The 25,358-nt window shown below is 37.0% G+C and overlaps 1 protein-coding gene across 1 annotated transcript; it reads right to left on the bottom strand.

Moving 5' to 3' along the window:
• Nucleotides 1–3,693: 3,693 nt before the first annotated feature.
• Nucleotides 3,694–25,342, bottom strand: INTS13 (integrator complex subunit 13). The gene is made up of 17 exons (XM_057427873.1): nucleotides 24,965–25,342; nucleotides 23,299–23,530; nucleotides 21,250–21,324; nucleotides 20,276–20,478; nucleotides 19,920–20,000; nucleotides 18,639–18,729; nucleotides 16,849–16,977; nucleotides 15,122–15,206; nucleotides 12,508–12,597; nucleotides 11,434–11,523; nucleotides 9,766–9,944; nucleotides 8,816–8,986; nucleotides 8,169–8,323; nucleotides 6,976–7,206; nucleotides 5,985–6,124; nucleotides 5,203–5,338; nucleotides 3,694–4,377 (listed from the first exon to the last, which is right to left on the bottom strand). The coding sequence occupies exons 2-17, from the start codon at nucleotides 23,521–23,523 to the stop codon at nucleotides 4,338–4,340; spliced, it is 2,121 nt and encodes a 706-aa protein (XP_057283856.1). The 5' UTR covers nucleotides 23,524–23,530; nucleotides 24,965–25,342; the 3' UTR covers nucleotides 3,694–4,337.
• Between the last annotated feature and the right edge of the window lie 16 nt (nucleotides 25,343–25,358).

Here is a 25,358-nt window from a genome sequence, read left to right as displayed (position 1 = left end):
TATTTGTTAATATGTTAGCATTCCATTTGGCAAAAATACAGATTAAACAAAACTGAATGTTTTGATGGATTTTAGATTTAGTAATAACCCATGTATTTTCAGTCTCCCAAGGATTAGCATGTGATCCTCATTTAAGGATGTTATAGAAACTCTGGATTCCAACACATTTCCATCTCAATGCAGTCAGATCTTTAGAAAAAAAACTTCAAATTGTCTTCCAAAATGATGATGCTGTAGGTAAGTGCTAGTGCTCAGTTACTTCATACGAAAGAATGATTTACAATGTCCATCATAAAGGGAAGTAATGCAAGAAAAACAGTTGAGAGTTCTGCTGACCCTAAACAAAGTCTCTGTTTCCCAAAAAGAAGTTTAGAGGGCAATGTAACACTTCTTAGGAATGGCAGATGATCCAAGGGGCAATGGCCACAAAACTGCATCTCAGGAGCTTCAGACATCAGGAAAACTTTTTTATTTGGGGGTAATGTGGCAATGGAACAAGTTGCACAGCAAAGGCATGCTTGATCTCAACTAGTCTTGGCAAGAGCTCCGTTTTGAGCAGGAGGTTGGCTAGAAGGGACCCCTGGAGGTCTGCTCCATTATCCCATGAGGCTGGTGAGATTTCTTTGCTATTATTACCAGATAGCTATTTTTTTCCTTGTAATTCTTTCCTTTTCTCCCTCCTCTCTAAAGGGCAAGCAAATTCTTCCCCAAAGGTTGTTCATACCATTAAATTCCTAACAGCAACTATCGGATGCCTCTTTTTTTTTCCTATACCTGCCAACATGTTTTACGATGAGGAAGACGGCAACTCAACTCAGTTGTCCCTACAAATCATTCCAGCTGATGGCTCTCCATTGGGATCAGAAAGTTGGCTGCAATTTAACACCTCTCAGCAAACCATGCATGGCTATCCCCTTGATATTGACTTCCAGTATTCACCTCAGGAATTTGTGCTGTCTGCCACGGATTCAGGAGGGCTGACTGCCTGGGAATCCTTCACTGTTGAGCTTCTGAAGCCCACCAATGTACCATACCATCTTTACACTCTCAGAACAAAAACCAGCTACTACTCTTTCCTGAGAGAAAGGAAAAGGATTAATTTGTTTCTAGAAAAGCTGTCCCTCTATTTGAACTCCAGCCGTCCCAAAGACATCACAGTGACCACTCTCAAACCTGGGTCCACAGTAATCTCGTGGTATAACAGGCTACTGTGTACAAGTGCCAACACATCTTCCAGCTGGTGTGCACAAGATGAAATCCAGGAAGCATTAGAGAAATTAAGAGTACCAGATGGGTATGTTAGCCCACACTTTGTCCAAGCAATGTTACCAGAATACAAAATTGATGTTATTTTCAATGTTTCATATAGTGAAATCTGCTTTCCCACTACAAAGCCATTTGATGGGTCTTACAACAGCGCTGTGCCTGCACTTCAGGACAAGAATAACACCACAATTAGGAAGACCCCATTTGCCTTACTAAGCAGTCTTTGTGCCACTGTTGGCGTTCTAATAATATTGGTTTACTGGTTTTGCAAGTATCACAGAAAGATTCCTGGACCACAGTCTATGACATTTCAGAAAAACTCCCAGCTAAGCCATGCCAATATGGAACTAGATGGCCTGAAACCTCGCAAACCACCTGTACATGAGTGCAGGGCTTCACCTTCACCACAGTCATGGATACCACCTTCAGTACCACTTACCTCTCGACAGCAGTATTCTAGGGCAATGAGACAGCCTCACATCTTATCATCTTTCCAGCCACCAAAATATCAACTCCCTCCCTGTTATCAAGAACGTATGACTGCCCAGAATGACCAAAGCAATACCCACAGACTTAAGAGATCATTTAAATGACATTAAGAGCAAATCTACAAAAAGACGATTTGTACTAGAACATACTATCCTTATTACTCAGAAAAAAAGTCATAGCAGATAGTGATTTTATTTTTCAATTTAAAATAGCACACACTTAGCCTATGCCTGACGAAGGGGCATTAGCAAAATCAGAACCCTGAAACTATGTACTAAGACAAAACGCCAAGTAAAGCTGACAAAGGAATCTATATATGTACAAGAAAAATTATACCAAGTTGATGCTGGTGAGAATCTGGTCACAGCCAGTAAAATTAACTCCATTAGGACTCCCTGATTTATAAATACACACATAAAGAGGCCGAACTGTCAGGACCATCACAAAACATGTTTCCATGGAAATTCAAAAGGCACTAGAACCGTTGAATGTCATCTTGGGCATGGCAGTCAGTCAGGATAAACACAAATGCCTCTGGACAATTACTTCAGTACTTTCCAGAAGCCATGCAGCTATAAACCAGCTCTGAAGTTTAATGTAAAAGTCAACAAAGCAGCAGTAATTCAATGTAGTCAACAGTTTATAGACATAAAACTGGTAAAATATAAATCTAACTAATTACTACAGGAAACATCAGCTCTTGTAGTATCTCATGTTTCAGTAAGAATCTTCAAGTATTTAGAATACAGGTCTGCAGACAACTAACTACCTTGGGCCTGTTCATTTAATCACTTAACAGTCTTATCTGGCAGATATTCCAAAGTGGAAAATGTAGTTAGTAGGGATTTTAACAGCAGGTGCAGAATTTTTCTTTTCCTCTAATAAAGTATTTAATTACTGTGCATATTTAAGGACTGCAGCTGCAAATTAATGGCACATCAAGAGATGCAACACACAATTCCCCCAGGCACAGGATAAACCTCTCACTTACACTTCTCTAGACCAGCAAAAAATTGCAGAAAGCTGACATTTACATGCTCCATATGTTCCAGACATTAACAGTCCTTCAGTAAATAAGGGACTGATATACAATACAACCTTATTTAAAAAAAAACAACCAAAACTTACAATAAACAGTAACTCCATGGTAGTTTTCTCTGTCAGAATATTTCAGATATCAACAGATGTGGTGATACAGGACATCCTACTGTCAATTAAGTAGTGAAAATGAAAGTCTTCTGACTTTAGAATCTCCAAAAATTACACATTGCTTCTGCAAATGCTACATAAGTTTCAGAATGATAAAAAATATCATGCAAGTACTCTTTAATTATTGTGTAAAATGGTTCTAAAATCATTTAGAACATCTGCATCAGTGACTAAAAAAATCACCTTGAAACTATACACAGCTGAAGAAAGGACTCAGCTACCAATGTAAGCAAAGTACACTTGAATGTTATTTGTGTTCAGATCTAGTCAAACTATTTTAACATTTGAGGTGAAGAAATATGAATATATTCACTTAGTTTTAGAAAAAGCTCAAAGATGTGTCTTAAATTAACTGAAATGATAATATCTCAAATCTGTGAGACCTTCAGTTGCTTATACAAGCTAGAGTAAGGCAATGGATGCAGATCAGTAAACAGATATACTCAGAGAGCTTAGCTATTTATCTTTTCCTTAGCCCACTCAAATCAACCCATTTGAAAACCAACCCAAAATCTTGTAAGGGATTAGATCATAGACACTGGGTGAGAGTTTTCCCATTCAAGAACTCCGCTTCATTAACACAAAAGGCTCTACTCAAAGAAACTAAAGGCAGATCACCCACTTTGCCATTTCACAGCCATCAATATTCAGAAGGTATTCCAGTGACATCCAAAAAGCTTAGAGCTAAAACCAAAAGGTGTCTCAGAGGGCATACTTCATAAAAAATAATTTAATGATTAGCAAAAATTTTATTTTACTTTTGTTTACAAAGACTTAACTCCAGCACAACCACCTGAAAGGCTTTGCTTTCTAATGATCATTTCTAGTCAATTTTAAAAATCACTTAAAACAACAGTTTTTAATCAGTAAAACCACTCACTCTCCCTCCCACCCCTTAGTTGAAAACCAAGGCCAGCATTTTCTCAGCTCTGTGATCAGGTACTCAGTGTGCAGTCTTTTCCATCATTCTGGACTCCTGACAAAGTTCCATATAAATAAAAGTATTCACCAACCAAAATTAACAATACGGGTTTTTTTTAACAGTCATCACTGATTTTGAAATATGAAACAATACTTGGGGGAAAGGACAGTAAACTGACTAACATTTTTGATTCTTTGATTTAGTCCATGGCAGCACAGGTTTTCTTCAGCCTAAAAACACGACTGGAAAATACTTCAGGACAGCCCCTATTTGCACACTATTCATTTCATGTGATATGCCGATTTCATATTTCATAGCAAAAATAAGAATAGAAAAATGTAAAAACCAAACCACAGCTATACAATTGTACTGAAACAGTACCAGTATCTATTCCAGCATTAAATATATTTGCAAGTCAGCCAAGTCTTGTTCAAAGAAACATAACTGATCATCACTGCCGGCCTGTTTTTCCATTTTCTGTAGTTTCCATTCTGAAACACAAGATAACAATTGGTAAAGCCTGTTATTAGAAACATGATAGATGAAGGAAAAAAACCCTAGACTGGTATTTTAGTAATTATTTTTTACTTCACTAACCATCCTGTCTCTCCCTGCCCCCAACATACACAGTCTTATCTCTTTCTAATGCTTCTTTAAGGAATCAGTACATAGAGGAAAGTTTTTTGCAAAGAAGCTTTCCAGCAACAACTGCAAAAAAAGTTACTCATTATCAACCAAAAAGACAAAGTCCATGTTCATGTCACTACAGAAAAACGATTTTGAAAATCTGAGCTTTAGCAAGTTTTGTTTCAAGGTCTTAATTTTTACCAGCCTTCTTATACGGATCCTTGACTACCACCATCTTATTTACCTAAGTAAACTGGCTTGTTTTTTCAGTACTTTTTAGTATAGAGCATGGACCACTATCATCTTCAGTACAGCATAAGATTCAACCACTCTATTATCAACAATATTTTTATACTAGCCATTCCTTTTGAAGCTAAAACATGCAACAGATTGGCAGAAGACCTCTCAATTTAGCTACTATTTAACCCCTGAAATTTAAAAGTTTTGCTGCAAGGGCTATCAATAAGGCCCAGGGAAGACCATTTATCAGCATTCAGCCTTGCTCAGCAAATACAAACTGAAAAGCAAGCAGAACTGTAGCTTGTCAGCACTGAGACAAAGAAATGTATACATTTTAAACCTCAGGAGAGTAAGGAGTCTTTTTAGTGCTGTAACTGAAGTATTATTCCTCCATATTGCACACTGACTACTGCCAAGATATTTGTACTGATGCAACCACTGATACAAACCCATTTTCTTCTTTCAGATGTTGATATAGCTCAGCTTTATTGTTGACAGAGTTCAAACGACCAATAAATTCCTGGTGTTTCCTAGAGTTGGCAGTATTAATCCTGTTACTCCATAAAGACAGCAAGGACATTGGCCCTAAAATTGTGAGTAAAAAGAGTCTAAGTGATTTAATTTCTGATGTCTTAAACATCATTTTAGAGATAAGAAATTACAAACTATGGTAGTGTAACATATTAAAACCACTAATATTAAACAACCTTTTGATAGAGGCTAAATAAAAAATATGCAGTGATAATAGCTTAGTAGTTGCTTCATATGAGATTTACTTTGCTTCAAATGTAGAATCTGAACATCAGCTCAGCCACTGCAACGGACAGCAGCTCACACCAAGGAAGCAATGTTAGTGAGAGATGCCCATTCTGACAACTATCCTGCTCAAAGCATGTTTTTATTAGTGAGCAGGACGTAGTGATTTCTAATACCTGTCCTTAAACAGCATTTCTGACATAGAGTAGCTAAAAAAGCACTACCAGAAATTCATTCAACCCTCTCCCATCAACCCAAGAACTTATCAGTATATCCACACAGTATCCTGGTACCTCTTTTCCTAAGAGTTAACATATTTATGAAGTATTCCTCAACACTGAGCATTTAATTAAAAGTTATCCTCAGTGACTTGGCTTTAACTCCAGTAAGATTCAATTCATTACTTTACAAAATACAGTTTGATATAACAACTTCTGTCTTTAAAGAATAAGATGTTGCAATTCTTCTGGTTTACCTTTTGCCTTTTCAACTGTGGGCATTTCATCCATTGTAATAAGAGGCTTCTTGTTGGGTGGCTCAGGAGAATCAGGTGAATCTTTGATAACTTCAGCTTCTGCTAGTTCTTCTTTTTCACGATCCAAGAGACCTTTTAACCTTTTAAGAGGGAAGGAAAAACAGTGAAGAAAAATATGCTAGTTCAGCACATATGATTCTTGACACCATTCTGTATTCCTCAAAGTTATATGCAACCCATATCATAAGAAAATTTCTTGTGGCTCCTTGCAATGAGTGAAAAGCAATAGGAAAGACTAGCCAAATAATCCTCTGGATAAACCCTTAAGTAAAGGGAAAGATCTTAAAATATGATGTCACTTAAGCTAGTTAGCAGTATTTATATCATAAAATCATCCAGAATTTTGAAGGAAAGAGTAGCAATAAATATACAAAAATACCACACAATCTCTTTTATCTTATTGTAGGAATGTATTTGATCATACACAAAAAAGGCATGAAACATCATCAGCATGGTGACAATAATGTAAGTGAGCCAAATCAATCTGGTTTATATGCCTAAACACTAATCTTTCAGGACAAAAATAACTGCCTGTCCCAAGTTTTTAGTCACACTTTATATTTTATAGAGCTGTTTCATGTCTAATAGGTGGTGTGGCTGTAATAAAAATCAAACAGCAGCGCCTCCTCAAGCTGCAAAGCCCTGCTAAGTGGTCAACAACTTGTGCAAGAATCATACTGCTCGTAAAATACATTAATTTGAAAAGCCTGATAAACAGGCACTGTAATAAGATGCCCATTTCCCAAGTTTGGTAGGGGTGACTGATGCAAAAACCCTTGGGATTCATGCTCACTGGTAGAAAGCCAAGGTTAAAAGCATGAACACATCAAATTAAAGTCAACAACTGTTTCACCACAATTGCTCTCTGCTTTGCAACAGGGGCAGACAAAAATGATTATGCTACTGTTTTATTTCACTTTAGAAAATTTACCTTTCTGATTCTTGCCATGGCTTATCTGATTCATAGTCTTTGCCCAACTTCTCTGATTTGTCTTCTTTGTCTTCTCTCTTTCGACCTCGTTTCTTGCGCTCCTCTTCCTCTGGTGGCTTGCTTCTGCAAGCCATCAAACATTCTAAGACTCGCTGGTGCTTATCAGAGTTGTTTATGTGTGCTCGTACAAGGGTCTCCAACTCATTCCACATAATCCGGTACTGTTCATCTCTAAGTAAGGCCAGAAAAAAATCCAAGTATTACATACAGAATTACCTAGATCATTAAACCACTGAATAAATTAATGTTAAAAAATATACCTTAAGAAACCCCCCAAAAACCTAAAACCAAAAAATAACTCCAAACAGATTCTCTGTCCTCTTGTAGTGGACACTGTTCACTGGAATTACTCCATTCTTGAAACCTGAAACCACCCTGCATTTAACTCTGGATGTTAGCTGGGAAATGTTACGTTTAAATTGAAAAAGACTGTGTCCACTGAAATCAGATTCTTAACTCCCACAAGATCTCACTGCCAAAAGGCACTTCTGAATTCTCTCAGGTGTTTGCTACCTATGCAGTGTCAGCATATGCATACTCATGTACTGACATTAGTTAGCATTTAATTCTTTAGACAAAAAAGAAATTTAGGCAGAATTGTACCATGCTACTGCAAATAACTTCCAGTCATGGGGGCAAATCTTCTGTAGCTGAAGTTTTTTTCAGCCAGTTCTTAGAAATACAGTGCACACAGGACAATGACTGAGGTATCATTGCTTGTTTTAAAGGAGTTGCCCATATTTTAAACAACAGCTTCAAACTGATTTGACTATCCTACTGTAACCCAATTTTAAAACATTGTTCTTTTATTAATCTGAAATTATTCCATTTTCTCCATCCTTGCTTGTATCAATATCTTCCCTTTCTTGATGAATACCTTTGCTTTCATATTTTCAAATACTTACAACTCCTGGCTAATAAAATTATGTATTTTTTCCCCTAACATACAGCAATATCAGTACTGTGATAGCCCCTAAATGATGTAGGCATTTGTTTTGAGGACCTATAGCATGCAGTTTGCTGCATTTTATCTTTGGCCAAACTTCTTAAATTTAAAATTTGGTATGAAAACAGTATCAACAGAATATTTCTGAAAAAAGTCCAACATCAACAAAAAGAGATATGCATGTAACCTTTTTGGACCCTTTCCTCTGGTACCAACTGTTGAAATTGGCAGCGGATCATTTTTCCTCTCCATGTCTACCAAATTGTATATTGTTTTTTGACAATTCAGAACATCCTCATCAGTCATTGCTTCTTTTACAATCACACTGGCTAATGGCACAACCTGTAAAACAAAACATAAGTCAACACAAGAAAAATCTATGATTTCTTTCTTCCTGTTTCTCTCCTGTGACAAAGGCAATGGAACCATGGAACATCACGCAACAAAAACACCTTCCTCTTATCTTCAATTTAGTAGTAACTCTGAGCAGGTATATGCAGACCCATGCTTTCTTTACCCAGCAGCACTGTAGCTGTCAGGTTCAATATTCTACCCTATTTAGATGTCATTGCCTATTGAATAGAATCTACTGACATAAAATACATAGTACTTAAGTGAAAATAAAGCTGAAAATGAACTGATTTGTGGCAAGTGATATATAAAATACAGTTAATATTTCATCAAGTGGCAAGGCGAAGCTTTAAGTGAAAATAAAGCTGAATATAAATTGATTCATGGCAAGTGATATATAAAATACAGTTAATATTGCATCAAGTGGCAAGGCGAAGCTTTATCTAGAAGAGAATAAAAGGTTACAAACCACAGGTAACTTACAGCTTGCATGTTGAAGATGGTAGTCTGAGAAATAATCATAGGCCAGTAACGTGTATGTTTCTCTAACTGATCTTTTGCACGTTCCAATGGAATTTCAAGACTTCCATCGATCTTATATCTGGGCTCTAGAAAAGGAGTTAATCGGTTTTCCCTCATAAATTCACCAAAATCCTAATGATAACCAAACAAGATACAATTAGGCATTTCTCTAACGAAGTAACTTTCACGGAATGGGCAAAACAGCATAGTCTTATAACTAACCATGTACCATCCCCACCGCTAAATTCATCTCTAGCAACCAAAGCCCTGTTTGAAGCTTTCAGATGTACATTATTCAGGGTGAACATAAAAACAGTTCTATAAAAATATGGGTTAAAAATTGATGCAAGGTTTTTGATAAGGAGGCCTTCTGGATCTGCAAGGTATTTCATGTACGGTAAAGAGTTTTATGTTTTCCTGGAAGCCACTTCTGCTTGTTTGTTTACAACAGATACAAAAGATGTGCTAAAAAAAAAAAAAAGGGGGGGGGAAGAATGCCAGCAGTTTGTTCCATATCCAGGGTTCAAAGCTGACAACACCTCTTCTATTTATTGTACAAACCATTCTGACAATAAGCAGGACATAGTCCCATGTGTATCCAGCCCACAGAAAAAACTTGCCAAGAAAAATATTACTCTAGAATTAGAACAAACTTTAAATATTCATAGTGCATAAGGAGGCAAGTACTTCCTTAACAGGAAAGGATTCTATGAGGCAGGGAAAACAATAAGCAGATGTGCTACTTCATACTAAATGTCTATCAGTAGTACAAAGAAAAATAGTTTTGACCATGCAATCCACTCCAGCTCTCCAGAAAAATGTACCAACATTCCCTTTACACATCTATTGCACTAAATCTCTTGTCAACTGAGATAAGCACCAATTTAAGAAAAGAGAACAGAGAATCTTACTGTAATCCGGTAGTCAGTGACTCTCCCACCACACCCTTCGCTAATTGATGGGGGATCTTCTAGAATTGATCGTGAGCTGCTTAATACATGCAGAAAAATTTCTCCTCCGTGGCTGCTGAGCATGTGACTGATTACTTTAGAGCCGGATTTCCGTGGTTGTTCTAACAAAACAGAACGACCTGTTGGAAATGAGATCAGTTTCATTGATTTCTGTGCTGCAATTTCAGATTAAAAACTAAATGCATACAATACAGGTTTGTACCTATCCAGCAAGACTATGAATCCCTTAAAGTTGAATTTTCACCTAGCTGAACAAGAAATGGCTATCTCCTTTGAGTATTTACTCCATGTCTTTACACAGAAGTGTCACATGCTCTTAAATTTTACACAGAAAGATCAAAAAGCCTCTCTCTTGGACCAATCACTTCTCTCTGTAGGACATCACTCACAGGAAAAATACATATTTCTAAAACATTAAAATGGTATTGTGTAAGGGCAGTTTGCTATTTGTAATTACTACAGATTATGCTGTACACTAAATTTAACTCATCCCTATAGCAGAAACTGTCTCATTAAAAACAACTTCTAAAAAGTAACAAAAACCTACTTGAGTATAAAGGTATCAATGGATACTCTGCTAATGCTTAAATGGATACAATTTTCCAGAGAAATAAAACTGCCTGTGTCTTACCTCCAGTAAAAGCATAAAAAGGTACATTTGCTGAACAAGTTATTACAAGGAAGCAAAAACAGATCAGAAGACAGAGGTTATCCACAATATGCTATTAATTTTGTTCTAACCATTTTTATTAATCAAAGTGCTTTTTCAGTGTAGAATCTTTAGGGGAAAATACATAAAAATAGCATTTCATAAGACCACTGAATACTTATTTAGACATTCAAATTACCTGGCTAAAGAAAACAACCTACTAAAAGGATGCCTGTAATGCAGACGTGTTTGCAAAGTGTAAGAAATCCATGAAATTAAGAAAATTAAGTGTAAGAAAAACATGAAATTAACATAGACTACATATTATGTGTTTGGAACAAACAAGGTAAGCTCTGGCTTATCTTTTTAACAGGATTTAAATGACAACCTCTTACAGCAAGATTGTTCATAGCAACGGGCAGGATCTTGCAGATAAGCAAAAGATAAACAAATCTAACCTACTTTCTGACCAATCCTAGTACACATAATGGGTATGCCTGCTTCAGTTGATCAACATACTTAGTTGGTCATAACCCAGTTAAGAGCTTTCTGAGGCTGCCCAGCAAATGCCAAAAATCAGGCACAGACCTAAGTTGCTAATATTTTGCAAGTCGGAATGAGCATTGTGATCAAGTGCACTATCAACTACTGAAAGCACTGTTTCCTACTAAACAGCATGAAGTAAGAAGTATTCTAAATTTGGATTCAGAAAGAACTACCACATTTCAATACTTACTCCTTCTTTACATCTTTCCCCACCATCTGCAAGTTTCAAAACACATTCTGTTTGCCTTTGAGTACATTTAACACCTTTCTTATTTATACAAGATGTTAAAATAAACTTGGTATTTTAACAGTATACAGACATCGACTGCAATACAAACTAAAATGTGTGAAGTGCTCCATTCACAATATTAACAATTAAAAAATTAAATAATTAGCCAAGGACACAAATTTACCGTTAAGAAGAAAGTTTGTAAGACATGAAGAAGGTCTGCTATTTACATCTACTGGTGAAATTCTGTATGCTCCAGTGCAATAGTGCAATTCTGAAAATAGAAAAGTTAAGAGTGTAGTATCACGTACAGAAAAAACATCCTGCAAATGAAAGGGAGAGGAGGCTATTCTGCAATCAGCAGAACTAAGAGGTCTAGCTGTCTCTAACTAAAAGTCTGCTCCTTTTACAGTGTTCTTGCAATTGTTCCAGTATCCTCAAAACCAAGAGCCTAAAATACTTTCTGAGTTTCATTTCCAGCAGGACCTCCAGTTCTTTAACTCCTGAATTTTTTCACTGTAGAGTCAGCCACCTCTTACTTCTTATCTATATTTTTGACCTGCTGGCTCAAAGAGTCAACATACTTTGCTGATAGTATAAAGGGTACACGAGCTGAACGGCCATGGGGTTCCAGTGTGTCGTGGTTTAAACCCAGTTTATCCCAAATCTTCTGTGTCCTTCTCTCCTTTACTTAGATTTGGAGAGAGATCTCTCCCTTACTTCAGTCTGAAAGTTAATCTAAGGGACTAGTCCACTGACAGCATCATAGCATACATTTAATTTCCTTATAAAACTTTTTACTTAGCACTCAAGATTAAAGACAGTACTTTGATTCTATCTTTCCGTCCTCCCCTCAGAATTAAAACAAAAAAAGATTCAATGTCTTAAAGATGCTATGCTAAAACCCCACCACTGTGGAACTGACAAGTTACACTTGGCCCCGTGGGAAAGGCAAACAATTACTCAACCTTGTAGTCAAGGACCAACTTCATGATACTTAAGAGGAGATTGAAAAAAGCCACAAAGCAAAACCCCTCCCACCTCTTACCCAAACCCCTAATTAGCCAAGATCAGGAGAGCATTCTATGACCATTATTAAATCAGGGTGCAGTCAGCAGCAAGGTTTATAGAGCAAAAGGTAAAATCAGCATTAACAAGAAGCAAATTACCTCCTTGTTCAGATTCTTCTCCATGTACAGAGAGAACAGTGTTCAACACAAGATAGAATAGCAGTTTTGTAAGATGCCATGTTACCTACCCACACTATTCGTCCGAGGAGTACACCATTTTAATGTTACAGTTTCTTTAAATGTGCCTTCTCTACTATTGCCACCTACATGATTATCACCTGCAATATAAAGTCAGAAAAAGCGTGTGATCAACCATATTTTTTTTATATTGCAATAAAAAACTCTAAACTTTATGGTACAAAATATTTGTAACATGAGCATATACAAAATGTAATCTAATTTTTAAGTCAGATACCCAACTTGAGCAAAAAAATTACTTGCAGCAGCAGTTAAAAAATAACCTCTGAAATCAGCAGCCATTGCACATATTTTAAAAACCAACCCAGCAAATAAAATACTGAAGCTCCAGAGCATGTTCCACAGGTTTGATTCAGCATGCAGAAAATAATAGATATGTTTTATCTGTAACAGTTTTTTTCTTCTGAAATGCCTACGACTTTAAGACAATATCTTCTTTAGTTTTCCACACTGAAATCAGAACCTTTAACAAATGTTAGAGCTTATCATTTCTTTATTACAAATTATATCTTCATGTCAAAACTGAAACTGATCTAAAGGCACATTTGACAAGATGGGCTTTTTGGGGGAAGAAGTATTTAGTCTCATCATTCAGTATCTTTGCTACATCAGATTCAATCTGAACATCTCTCAACATGCTCTACTGGCAACAGATGTTTTATCATTAAAATACTTTCATACAATGTCTCATTGATGGTGTGGTCTGGCAAAAACTACACAAAGGCCCTAAATCAGACATCAATACTCCCTAATACATTAAAATACATTTCTACTAATGTGTTCTTCATGCTCTTTGACACACAATTTCTCAGGAAAGAATTAACTGAGTTTTGTATGAAATGTCATAATTACTGTAGCACAGTCACTTAATATGCTCAAAACCACAATTGGGAGGAATGAGACACACATCAACATGCAATATTACATGTTATTTGCTATAGTTTTGTCTAATCTTTCATGTAAGAAGCATTCTTCTATTTCATAAAGACATTTAATAACAAAATATATGTCTTATTTGATTATTAATCATGGAGGCAACTTGCAAAAGTTGATTTTTTTCTTCCAGTTACATTAAAACTGGAATCATTTTAGGAAACCTCTCACTATCTAAATGACAAATTTATTTAATCTAAAAATCCACAGAAATAAGATCAATATAAATGAATTCTTATTTTTCTTGCACCAGAGCTATTACAGCTGAAAGATTTATTTAAAAACAAATTAAAAGAAAGCCAAATTTACAGAATCTATGAATAGAAAAAAAATGAAGAGGAATTGCTGTCAGAATTTGGTTTTGGCTTTTACTAGCAAACTTATTCTTTAAACAAATAGGTATTACAAAACTGTTTCTGAGCCCTTACAATAAATCATTATGCTTTCAACATGGTAACGCAAGTTCAGGTGAGTCCGATTCATTACTGTAGCATCCCATTTTTTCCTCACAACCCTTAATCATGCACTCCACTAAAATATGGTACAGTACTTGTGATGATAATAAGTTACCTCCTTTTCCTCAAAGTAATGGTAATACCCTTAACAGAAAACAAAGCACAAACTCCCTAAAATGGCTACTTATGGAACATGATTTCAAACTTCAGAAAATAAACATCCACTCTTAGTTAAATAACTGATAGAACTCATTTGTTAAATTCCTCACTTCTTAGAAATTAAGCCATGATCAGCTTTCTAATATGCTTTAAAACCATATAAAGTAGTTTCCAATAATGAAACAACTACCTACAGCCTACGTGTATTCTACCTGCATAGTAAACCAGACTGAACTTTTAATGGCACTGAATCATATAACAGAAGTTACAATCAGTGCAGTAAGTTAAAACAGAGTATATACAAGCCTTTAAAAGCTTCAAATGAGACCTCAGCACTGAAAAGGCGCACATACAGTCGAAGTATTCCATAACACAATGGCACAGGCTGAGGGTTTTTTCACCATCACTTCACATGTAATTCTACTAACACAGAATTTTTAGCCTGGCTTATTAACAAAATTTCACATCAAGCACCGTTTTGTAACAAAATAGTTGTGCATAAGGCTTACTGCTGTGTTTTTCTAACCTCAATTGAGTTATTAAAAATTCACCTCAGAGAAACCATAATAGGTATTTCAAACACAATAAGAAAGCTCAAAAGTCAAATAACTTATCTTTTCCAAAGCAATTACTGTCATAAACAGGCTTATGAGATGTAAGTGATGTCAACTATTATTACCTGACAGATTAAAAGTTTAATTGTGCAAGGAATAATTTTCCACAAATACCCACAAGAGGTACTTCGTTTTGCAAAATCACAGCACATCCGCTCTCTCATCTTTTTATACCTCAAAAAGTTGACATGCCCTTCACGCATATAAGCTAAATATATGTGAAAACTTGTCTGATGAATTTGACCTCTTTTTTTCATTAGTATAGCTTTATTACTATATTAAAGTGAGTAATGAGTAAAACTCCAATGCCAGCATTACAAATTAAGTTCTCGAGTTGTAAGGAATAACTGAAAATACGCTAATCATGCCTAAAATTTACATCTCACAATCTTTGTGAAAGCAGGCTGATCAAAAGCCACTTTTAGAAGACTATTTATACTTACCACTCTTTAAAAAGTCCACATGTGCTTCTTTGTGATGAAGAAGCTCCACATCATAATTGGCTGATGTGTTAGCATGTTGTTCTTCCTTTAAAAAAAGAAAGGTAGAAAGAAAATAACTATTTTAGCTATAGGTCTCCGTTTTGATAAACGGATGATTCTACGTTTACCTTTCACTCCAGAAGAAAACAAAAAGCCTCCAAGGTGCCTCAGACAACAATGGGATTGCAATGTTGAGGAAACTGTCTGCTCTCTGACCTGTTTAAAGATGCAGCCATCTGCATTTCCTCTTTTTTCCTTTTTTGAAACCCTGGTTTCCTCTTTATAGAAATGCTTTGACAAGGTTCATAGTGTAAAGTTTAGGTAAAAACAGACTTAACTACTTTTGCTGGAATCAGTGAAGTTAAGGAAGCCTACAATATATTGAATACCACTAGCAGTTACAACTTTCTGAGCAGCCAAAAACGGTCACTACAGAATAGATTGGCACTTCTCATACCTAAAAATCAAGAATCCAAACCAAAAAACAGACTTCCAACTACCATTTCCTTGCACTTTCAGATACCTACAACAAGTATAACTGCAGCTGAAAAATGGATGTTTGTAAAGAGGACACTGCATCTTTAAACAGCTGCAGAGGACTAGCAAAAACAGAACAGTAACTTTGGTAATTTATGCCAAGTTAAAAAAATAAATAAATAAAGGAAAAATCACAGAGAACCCAACATAGTCTATTACTATAAGGACAAAGGCAGAAGGGAGAGGCAGTAGCACACAGGTCAGAAAGTTACAGACAAGGTATTTGCAAACTTAAGTCACATTTATGCCATGACCCATGTCAAAATCTCATTAAAAGCTGTGAAAATATTTATTTAATTTAATGTTTTAACGTATAAAATGCACACAGTATTTCTAGTTTTAAAAGATGCAAGTAATGATTGACAGTATTTGAACGTGAAGAATTTTATTAAATCAGGAAAGTTGATTGCCCCTGCCCTTTTTGTCTGAATAATAAGCACACTTCTGTTTCAATTGTCCCTTGCTGCTCAATCAGAAAATTACTATAAATTTAAAAATAGTTGAAATTCTTAGTTGCAGTGATTTCCCTCCCAGTAGGGATAAAAAATTTAAAAATAGGGACATAAGCAACTCTGAACAGAAGATGTTTGATTTCTTTCTTAAGTAGATGTATCCGCTATGCTCTGTTTCTGGTTTATGGATCTTCAAGCTGGAAAACCTACTGGAAAACCTTTAGTCAAAAGTCAGCTATTAGTTACAAACACCTTTATGTTGGGTGGGCATGATAATGAAACAGAGGAAAAAGACTCACTATGCCACTATAATGCACAAGGGTCAAGAATATCTAAACACAACTAGAAGAAGACAAAAGAATCACAGACAAAGTAATCTGAGGTAAATAAGATTGTATTTATATAAAGTAATACAAGCAGAACTGAAGTAACACTTGTATTGCTACATCAAAAATTGTGATTCGGCAATACAACATATTGTTCTGTGATCCTTCTTCAATTTTTTTTCCCCTTTATTTTTACTAACCTGGTCACAGACATTGAATGTGGGCTAATAAAAAAAAACAAAAAAAAAAAACAGAAAATATGATATGGAGAGAAAAACAATGTAAAAATTTAATTAAAATAAACATTAAGAGTTTTCAAACAAATTTAGAAGTGATGTAGCCAGTTAACACAAAGCTACAGACACAGTATTACCTTCATGGGAATGTTAGTTATTGTGGTTGAAGCCAAATCAAAGTGCTGTTGTACTAAAACATTCAGTTTTGTAGCCAGATGACGACCAGCACGGACACTGTGCACTTCACTGGTTAAAACAGGTGAAAGCTATGATAAATAGACAGACAGTAGATACTATTAATAAATTACGCTCTATTACCACATTATAGTATTATTCATTTAAAACTCTAAAATAAGCATCATTTATACTACTAAATTTGACTAGGGGCAAAAATTACTACTCAAAAAACTCCCACTCCATGGGAAACTAAAAAGCAAGAAGTAAAAATTAATTCTTATTCAGAACTTTGCTGGTTGTGTCAATTGTTCCAGTTGCTACCGACCGTCAAAAAAAAGGAAAAAAATAATTAGAAGTGTGCTAAAAACCTGCTTTGTTAATTGTTAATAGGAAGAATCAGCATCGCAACATGGAGAAGAAATCCTCTTAATAGCACCTCTGGGCCTAGTTTTCCTGCTCTTTTACCTGCTGAGTAACAGGAACAAACTAGTTTTCATATGCCTACCTATAACTGCATCACATATATACACACATACGGGAAAAAAATGCAAGCCACAAGATATATTTGACTTTTTCCTAACTAATAAGGAAAAACCAACACAGTGATAAAGATGACTCTTACATAGGAAAGTAGTAGTCCATTTAATCCCTACCAATTACGCAGGTGGGGCTTTTTTTAGCACAACTAAAGAGTTTTTTAGAAAAGACTCTCAGGAATGTAGTAATTACAAATAATACGCAGGACTAGATGCCTTTCATGCTAAGCTTAAGGCTTTTCCGTGTCTTCTCTTTCTTACAAGCAGCACGTTAAAATACTGAGCAAAGCAGACTGATGACGAGCAGAATATATCACAAAATATTTTGGAAGTACTTGGTTTCAAACCACCACTAAGCATACAAGTCCACAGATTATATACACATGCTTTGGTTACTGAACAACTGAGATGTTAATATATAGAATGATTTCTTCTATGCATCTTTTCATCTTTTCATAAAAGAATCTTTAAAAGTACCTGTACGGTTCTGCAAATATTTGATGAACTTCACGCATATTCTACATTCCTACAATGTTGCCCTTTCACTTGGAAGCAGATACGCTTTCCAACGCTTTTCATTAAAAGGGCATTCTCTGCTTGGTAACACTGGAACAGAATTTATTCTAAAAAAGCTAATTTTGGTTTCATGAGAAAAACATTCAACCAAAAGGCTAAAACCACTAACATGCTAGTCTTGATAACATGGAACAATGCAGTGCTGAACAGTATCTACATCATTCACTGACAGATTTGGGAAAACAGGGCTTGTGCTAGCTAGCAGCTTATGCTTGAATAGCAGGAAAGTTATTCAACTAACCTATTCAACACACCACGTGTTGATGGTTTCCCACTGTGTTTCCAAATGTGCACTTCATTCTCAAAAAACCAAACCCCAAGACTGTAATTCTGTAGCATTAAGAAGCTTACTTCACAAAACCAAAATTGAATCATGAATAATTAATGCAAAAAAGTAATGAAATTAAAAAAGGGTATCATGTATGCACTAAGACTACAAACCAAGAAAAAGCATATACACGAGATGACAATATGCATGCTGTCAGCTTTTCTGAGACTTATCACCTGTACTTTTTCCTACACCTTACCACAGACCAGAGCACAGAATGTTACTGCTGAATATTTAACATGCACTGTCTACTTCAAGTCTGACATGATTCCTAATCCTTGGATAAATTTCCTCATTTTAAACTCCTTACCTCTTTTTTAGGACGATCTGAAACAAGGCTGTCTTCACCAACTGGGTACGTGTGGATTAAGACCAATTCACACTTCTGAATCTGCATTAGACTTAAAAATAAAAACATTCTATTTAGTCTGCCACACTGTGGGCTATCTCCTAGAAAATCAATTCTTCCAAGATTTATCTGATTTCAGAAACACAGAATCATACAGACGTATCATACTGTTTCTGAAAGCATTCTGTAGAAACTAGGTTAACATTAATGACTTGCAAAAGCATATACTTTAAAATAATTTCATCAGAATAAAAAAAAATGTGTAACATTTCTAGCTCTTCAGATGCTATAGCACTGTGTTTCTTTTGAGACATATCAGTGGAATAAATCCTTAACTGGTGTAACCTGTTCAGCTTCATTCAACTGAAAATTGACACTACAGAGGCCTCGTGTCTCCAAGTTCATGCACAGGTATTAATAAGGGGATTCCAGTGAACATGAAAACAACTCCCCAGATAGTATGCTTATCTCCCTAGGTGGCTGGAAATTTGGAGAGATCAAAACATTGTTCCGCATCTCTACCTACAGGAATGAGATCATTTTTCTGTCTTTACAGGGGACTTGGAACCTGTATCCTTCATACATGCTGAAACTGCAACTGCAGCAAGTAAATATAGGAGATTCCTGCTTCTGCTATTTAAGTGCCTAAGGAGCAATCAAGAATAAGATCTCAACCTATTATACACTTTACAAGGCAATACACAGTCCCTGGGCCAGTTTACCATTTAATTAGACAAAACACGTGGTGGAAAAATGACTTCTCACCGGAGATGCAACCTATATTTCAAGAGGTTTCTTTATCTCAAGGGAAGCGTCAGGCTACACAACAATTTAGAAATTAAAAGCTAATTTCAAAGAAGTTAACTATTTTAGCTGAAGATGAATGTAAAACTAATGCAGTGCTGACAAGAAAACATGCATCAGATGTGCTACTGATTACAAATATACAATATATAACAAGGCAGAGTTACACGTTTCATTTTGGAGCAAGACATAGAATGTAACAACCTAAAATACTGTACTGTCCCTGTGGGGATAAATGACGATACTGAAAAGCTAATGATTACACTCCAGCTCTAAGTCAACAATATCATGATTTAGCAACTTCTGTTTCACACACGTATTAATTTAAACAGTTCATTAGAATAAATTTTAAGTAACAAAAATACATCTGTATTTCACAGAGGAGGTAACAGGCACACACAAAATACGATATGCTATATTTGTAAAATGCATACTCACTGATCTGAATTAGCTGCAAGCTTGTTATGCTCATGAATGGTTTCCTGGACACAGTCCTCAAGCATCCGAACATGACTGTCACTAGAAAGATATTTTATATTTATTTTTAATGCAGGATAACCAATCCTCGCATTCAAAGCAACACGCCACTAAATGCCCTTTTATTTCAAGTGGGAAATCTTCGATTTGTTACAGACCACCCTAGATGAAATGTTTAATATGGCAAGAAAGATTCTAACAAAGACCACGAAAAAGCTAGCTATGTAGAGCATGAATTCATGACAATCAACAAAAGGCTTCTAAAAATTTATGAAAGAACTTCTCTGCAAATGGTAGAAGCACATGCTCACACATACCTTTTTGCATTAGTAATACAGATTATTCTTCCTCTGTTTCCCACACGTTCTGCATTTTCCATGAGCATGGTTCGAGCCTCATGCTGGTATTCTGTTATCTTGCAGAGCGCTTCAACTGCTGCAACCAGACCGTGAAGTATGCTGCAGCACTCTGGATCTGCCCGAGGATTAGGGGGCCCAACAGCTGCTAATGCTGCCATCAACTAATTGAAAAGAAAAAAATTGTTATTGAAAGTTACTTTCCAGCCCTTTGTTAAAGTGATCAGCTAAGAGAAAAAGTCATCATTATAACTGATTTTACACGCAAATTAATATTGAGAGAAAACCAGACAGAGCTATTAAAGACCATTATATGCTGCCAATCTTATTGAAAACATTTGGCCCTAAACTATCCTTTAAAATTCATTCATCAAGTGTTACAAAGCCTTATACATTATCATTTCTTACTGAAAAATACCTAGCTATAATAACAAGTTATATTCAATACCTGAAATCAATTCTAATATTATCAGTTGCCACCTGCTTTTATTCTCTGAGATTCTGGAAATTCAGTTCCTCCCCAAAGTAAATGTAAATTTTTCAGAGGATGAGCCCATTCAGTATTAAACAAAACAAGAGCAAAGACAATATTCACTTTTTTACAGTTTATTTGCCTATAGTGCAAATGTAAAGAAAACCAAATTTAAAATTCAAGCAGTATCATCAAATTACAGAAGAAATACATAGGTAATCTCCTCATAACACTTAATATATAACTCTAAACTCAAAGCTGCTGGATTCTTTTTAACTTATGTAAAGCTGCCTATAGAACAGTCCATCCTCACAGGTGGCTTCTTAAAATTCTATTACACAATTTCAGACCAGGTCCGCTGTTTTAATTAACCAAAGTTATTTCATACTTAACAGTCAGAAGCTGCTGTTTATTCCACAATTAATCTAGACTTAAAACCCAAAAGGACAGATACAAAGCATACCTCCTGCAAGTTCTGATCTTCTTGAGTCCAAGAATTCAAGACATGAGCCCCAGAATCACTCACAATGAAATTCACCTAAAAGGATCAAAAAAGGACATGTAAGATCTTACTATACCAAATCATACAGATAACAGCCATTACGGCTACTTCCCCAAATCCAAACAAATATGAATTACACCCTCATTCTTCTGATATTCTGGAGATGACCAGGCAAACTAAAAAGACGACAACAAAACCACAAAAAGCATTCACTCCTACTACATTCAGTTACCCTTTTGTAACATTGCGGTTAGCAACTTCTTACTCTGTTTATATTTTTAAGCTACTAAATCGGTTTCTAGACCAAATTAGCATTGCAGGGTGTTATGAAGAATTTTAATAATTAGGCAATGTTTTCAGGAGAATAGCTACAGAATAAATACTTATACTGCAATATTGCAAGTCATTCTCCAAAGACTGTCACAGTAGATCACAAGGGTAAATACCTAGCAAAATTTACTATCACATAGCACCATAAGTTCTAATGATGACAAAAAAGTCAAGAGGAAGCACACCTGCCACCTCGAGTTTCCCATACCACAGAATCATAGAATAGTTAGGGCTGGAAAGGACCTTAAGATTACCTAGTTCCAACCCCCCTGACATAGGCAAGGACACCTCACACTAAACCATGTCACCCAAGGCTCTGTCCAACCTGGCCTTGAACACCACCAGGGATGGAACATTCATGGCTTCCTTGGGCAACACATTCAAGTGCCTCACCACCCTCACAGTAAAGAACTTCTTCCTTATATCCAATCTAAACTTCCCCTGTTTAAGTTTTAACCCATCACCCCTTGTCCTATCACTACAGTCCCTAATGAAGAGTCCCTCCCCAGCATCCCTATAGCCCTCCTTCAGATACTGGAAGGCTGCTATGAGGTCTCCACGCAGCCTTCTCTTCTCCAGGCTGAACAGCCCCAACTTTCTCAGCCTGTCTTCATACGGGAGGTGCTCCAGTCCCCTGGTCATCCTCGTGGCCCTCCTCTGGACTTGTTCCAACAGTTCCATGTCCTTTTTATGTTGAGGACACCAGAATTGCACACAATACTCCAAGTGAGGTCTCACAAGAGCACAGTAGAGGCATCAGTTCAGCCAACTGATTCAAATCCATTAAGCATACACTTGATATAATCCCCCAATGGGACTTGACTGTACATTAAATGTTCCAGAGTTTAAATTCAACATTCACTGTCTTGAGAACCAGGACATGTAATCCATCAAGGCAGTGCGGATGACATGCACCAAACCACTGAACTACTGTATGTACTTGTTAGTGCCCAGCCCCTGGCTCAGCTGCTCCCTGACATAGCCAGTATTTCACCATCCCTATTTTGTGTCAATATTACTGTCATAAGGATGTTTTACTTTCTTTTTTGTTTTTCTTTTAAGGGTAACTAACCTTTAGGACATTGCACAATGGTTTACTCAGTGAGAAAAGATCTAAAAAACAAGGATCAGTACCTTAATTTATGATACAGTGTTACAGAACACAGCAGGGATTTATTTTTCTAAACAAGGAGCTGTGTTCCAGGAAGCTCTCCCACTTTTTCAGACTGGTAACTGAAAGGCAAGCCTACCTGTCCCGAAAGCCCAGAATTACTTCAAAGTTGAGACCAAAAACCTTATGCATTGTTACCAAGCATGTTTAGAAACCAAATTCAATTTGAAACAATACCTCACTCAAGTTTTCATAAACTTATAGCACTGGAGAACACAGTATTTGCAAGTTACTTAAAGCACCTCTCCATGTTTTCACCAAGTTACAAAGTGACATTAAGACAATGAAAGGATCCAAACATAAACATGTACTGGGATTCATGTACTACTCGAACTCATTTAAATAGCTATGAAGTGTAGCAACAGCAGAAATAAATTTTTATATAATAAATTATATTTGATCTTTTAATCTAACCACCAGCTAACAATATTAAAAGACTACAATAAAAATAAAATGAGGAAATACCCCTTATGCTATAAAGTATCATCTGCAGTGGGGCTAGAACTTACCAGTTTCTTGAAAGGGAAAATATCATACATTATTCTACAGTACTCCATCGATGATTCCACCGAACAGGTCCAGAGTGATTTTGATATGGGTGCTATAGGTATAATTCCTTGGGTCCGATTCTTTACTAACATATCAAATTCCACATGTTGCCTGCAGGACTCTGCCATATACGGGCAGTGATCCACAACGAAAACAGTTTTATGAGACTCAGAAAAGATTTTCATTTTCTTCCTAAAAGAAGCAGATATAAAAATCTGAACAAAATTGTACAAAGCAAGAAAAAAATCAAATCAAGATTACTGCACAACTTAGTAAGTGTAAAAATTATCTTACTAGACTATGCAAGTTTCAAAGGTTACCTCTTGCAGTAGTTAGATTATGCATCACATACATTAGCTCCTACAAAACTATTAAGCTTTAAAAAAAAAATACAACCAACAAAATTCCCAGTTTAAGAATCTATTTACATACCCTTTAGAACTCTTGCTAGGATATGTATTTAGAATACTAGATTTCTATTTCCTAACCTTAGGAGGAAAAAAACAGAGAAAAGTACAGTGTTGAAAAGGTAAGACCAATGCACACTATTATCCTCCCCACTTTTCTAATTAAAGGATACTTTGCGGGGGACAAAAGTACACAAACTGCTTCCTACTTAAAGCTTATTTCCTAAAATAAGCAACATGGAAAAAAAATTAATTTATAATTAGGCTATACAAACTTTGAAGCTGCATAAACATCAGACTTCCAAGTAGATTTTTCAGCCTTCACTTCACTAGATACATCTGGTTTTAAATCAACATTTGCATCTGTACTTTGATCTCTCACTGACAGGTACACCAAGTCTGAAATTATAATGCATGTGTTTCTTATCAAGCAAGACTCATAGGAGCACTCTGGTATTCGTCCCAACTATGAAGCCTGGGAGCTCTGCCATGAAGTGTGGTACACCTTCCTGTTTCAAAACAGACTGGGTTTTGCTCTCCTATAGCATCGCTGAAATACTTCTGAAGCAACTATAACATCAGATCTTGTGTCCTAAAGACCCAAACTACATATGAAAATCAATCTCAGACTAGTGCTATTTAGACCACTATTCTCAGATCAAACGCTCCTCAAATTTACTCAACTTCCAGATGCTTCCATAACATTTCTAATATAAAAATCTATTTTGTCCACACAAATGCTGATTAATTACAAAATATACAAGACCAAAGACATATGAGCTCATTTAATAAGCTAAAATATTAAACCAATAAAGACTGTAAATGCTCCAACCCTGGCAGTGTTCATGGCCAGGCTGGACAGGGCCTTGAGCGACACGTCCCTGCTCAAGGCAAGGGGGCTAGAACTAGATGATCAAGGTCCTTTCCAACCCAAACCATTCTGTGATTCTATGACTTATACAAGTCAACTGCGTTCAGAACCTGGGGGGGGGATGATGGGACGATTTCCCTCGGCAACAGGTGCAGCTGCCGGGGCACAGTTCACCTCTTTCGGTCGCAGCCAAGCCCGGTGGTCCTGGCCCAAGAGTTTGCCTCTCATGTTTAGCCTGGCAGAGCGCCTGGGCCAAGCAGGCAGGAGGGGCCGGCGGGGTACGGAGGAGGCGAGGTCGGTGCCGGCCCGCCCGCAGGCTCGAGGCAGGGGAAGGGAAGCGTTTCTCACCTGGGCCGGCTCCTCCTCTGATGCAAAAGTCCCGGCCCCGCTCCGCGGCGCGCCCGGGCCCGCCCGCGGGCTCGCTCCGAGGAGGAGGAATGAGGCCCACGGGACGCCCTAGACAGGGTCGGGCGCGGACGCCTCCGCCCAGGCGACCTCCATGCCCCTCCGCCTGCTTCCTCCTCCTCCTCCGCCGCCGGCTCCGCGACGAGCGCGGGGCCCAGCTCCTGCCTCCGCGGCCGGCGCCCGCGGGGGTGGGAGAAGCGGCCGAAGCCCACCCCGCTCCGCCCACCCCTGAGGCCGCGGGACCCCCGCGCGGCCACTTACGCCGCTGGCACCACGGCTCCCCCAGCGCTGGCGGGGGGAGCGCCTCTCCCCTTCCTCCCTCCTTCCCCCCGTCCCC

The sequence above is a fragment of the Pezoporus wallicus genome, unplaced genomic scaffold, assembly GCF_028554395.1.
Source record: "Pezoporus wallicus isolate ANWC-B61680 ecotype Strahan unplaced genomic scaffold, APGP_CSIRO_Pwel_v1 scaffold_3294, whole genome shotgun sequence".
NCBI lineage: Eukaryota > Metazoa > Chordata > Aves > Psittaciformes > Psittacidae > Pezoporus > Pezoporus wallicus.
Note: the sequence above shows the minus strand (reverse complement) of the source record. Positions and strands in the feature narration are given on the sequence as shown.

What these genes read in the sequence shown, in the direction of transcription:
- INTS13 (XM_057427873.1), bottom strand. Translation starts at nt 23,523, where the DNA reads ATGAAAATCTTTTCTGAGTCTCATAAAACTGTTTTCGTTGTGGATCAC. An exon ending in CTTGCAGCTAATTCAGATCA is followed by an intron (nt 18,730 to 19,919) that starts GTGAGTATGCAT and finishes TTTATTTTTAAG; the next exon opens with TCTAATGCAGATTCAGAAGT. An exon ending in TAACTAACATTCCCATGAAG is followed by an intron (nt 15,207 to 16,848) that starts GTAATACTGTGT and finishes CTTTTTTTAAAG; the next exon opens with GAAGAACAACATGCTAACAC.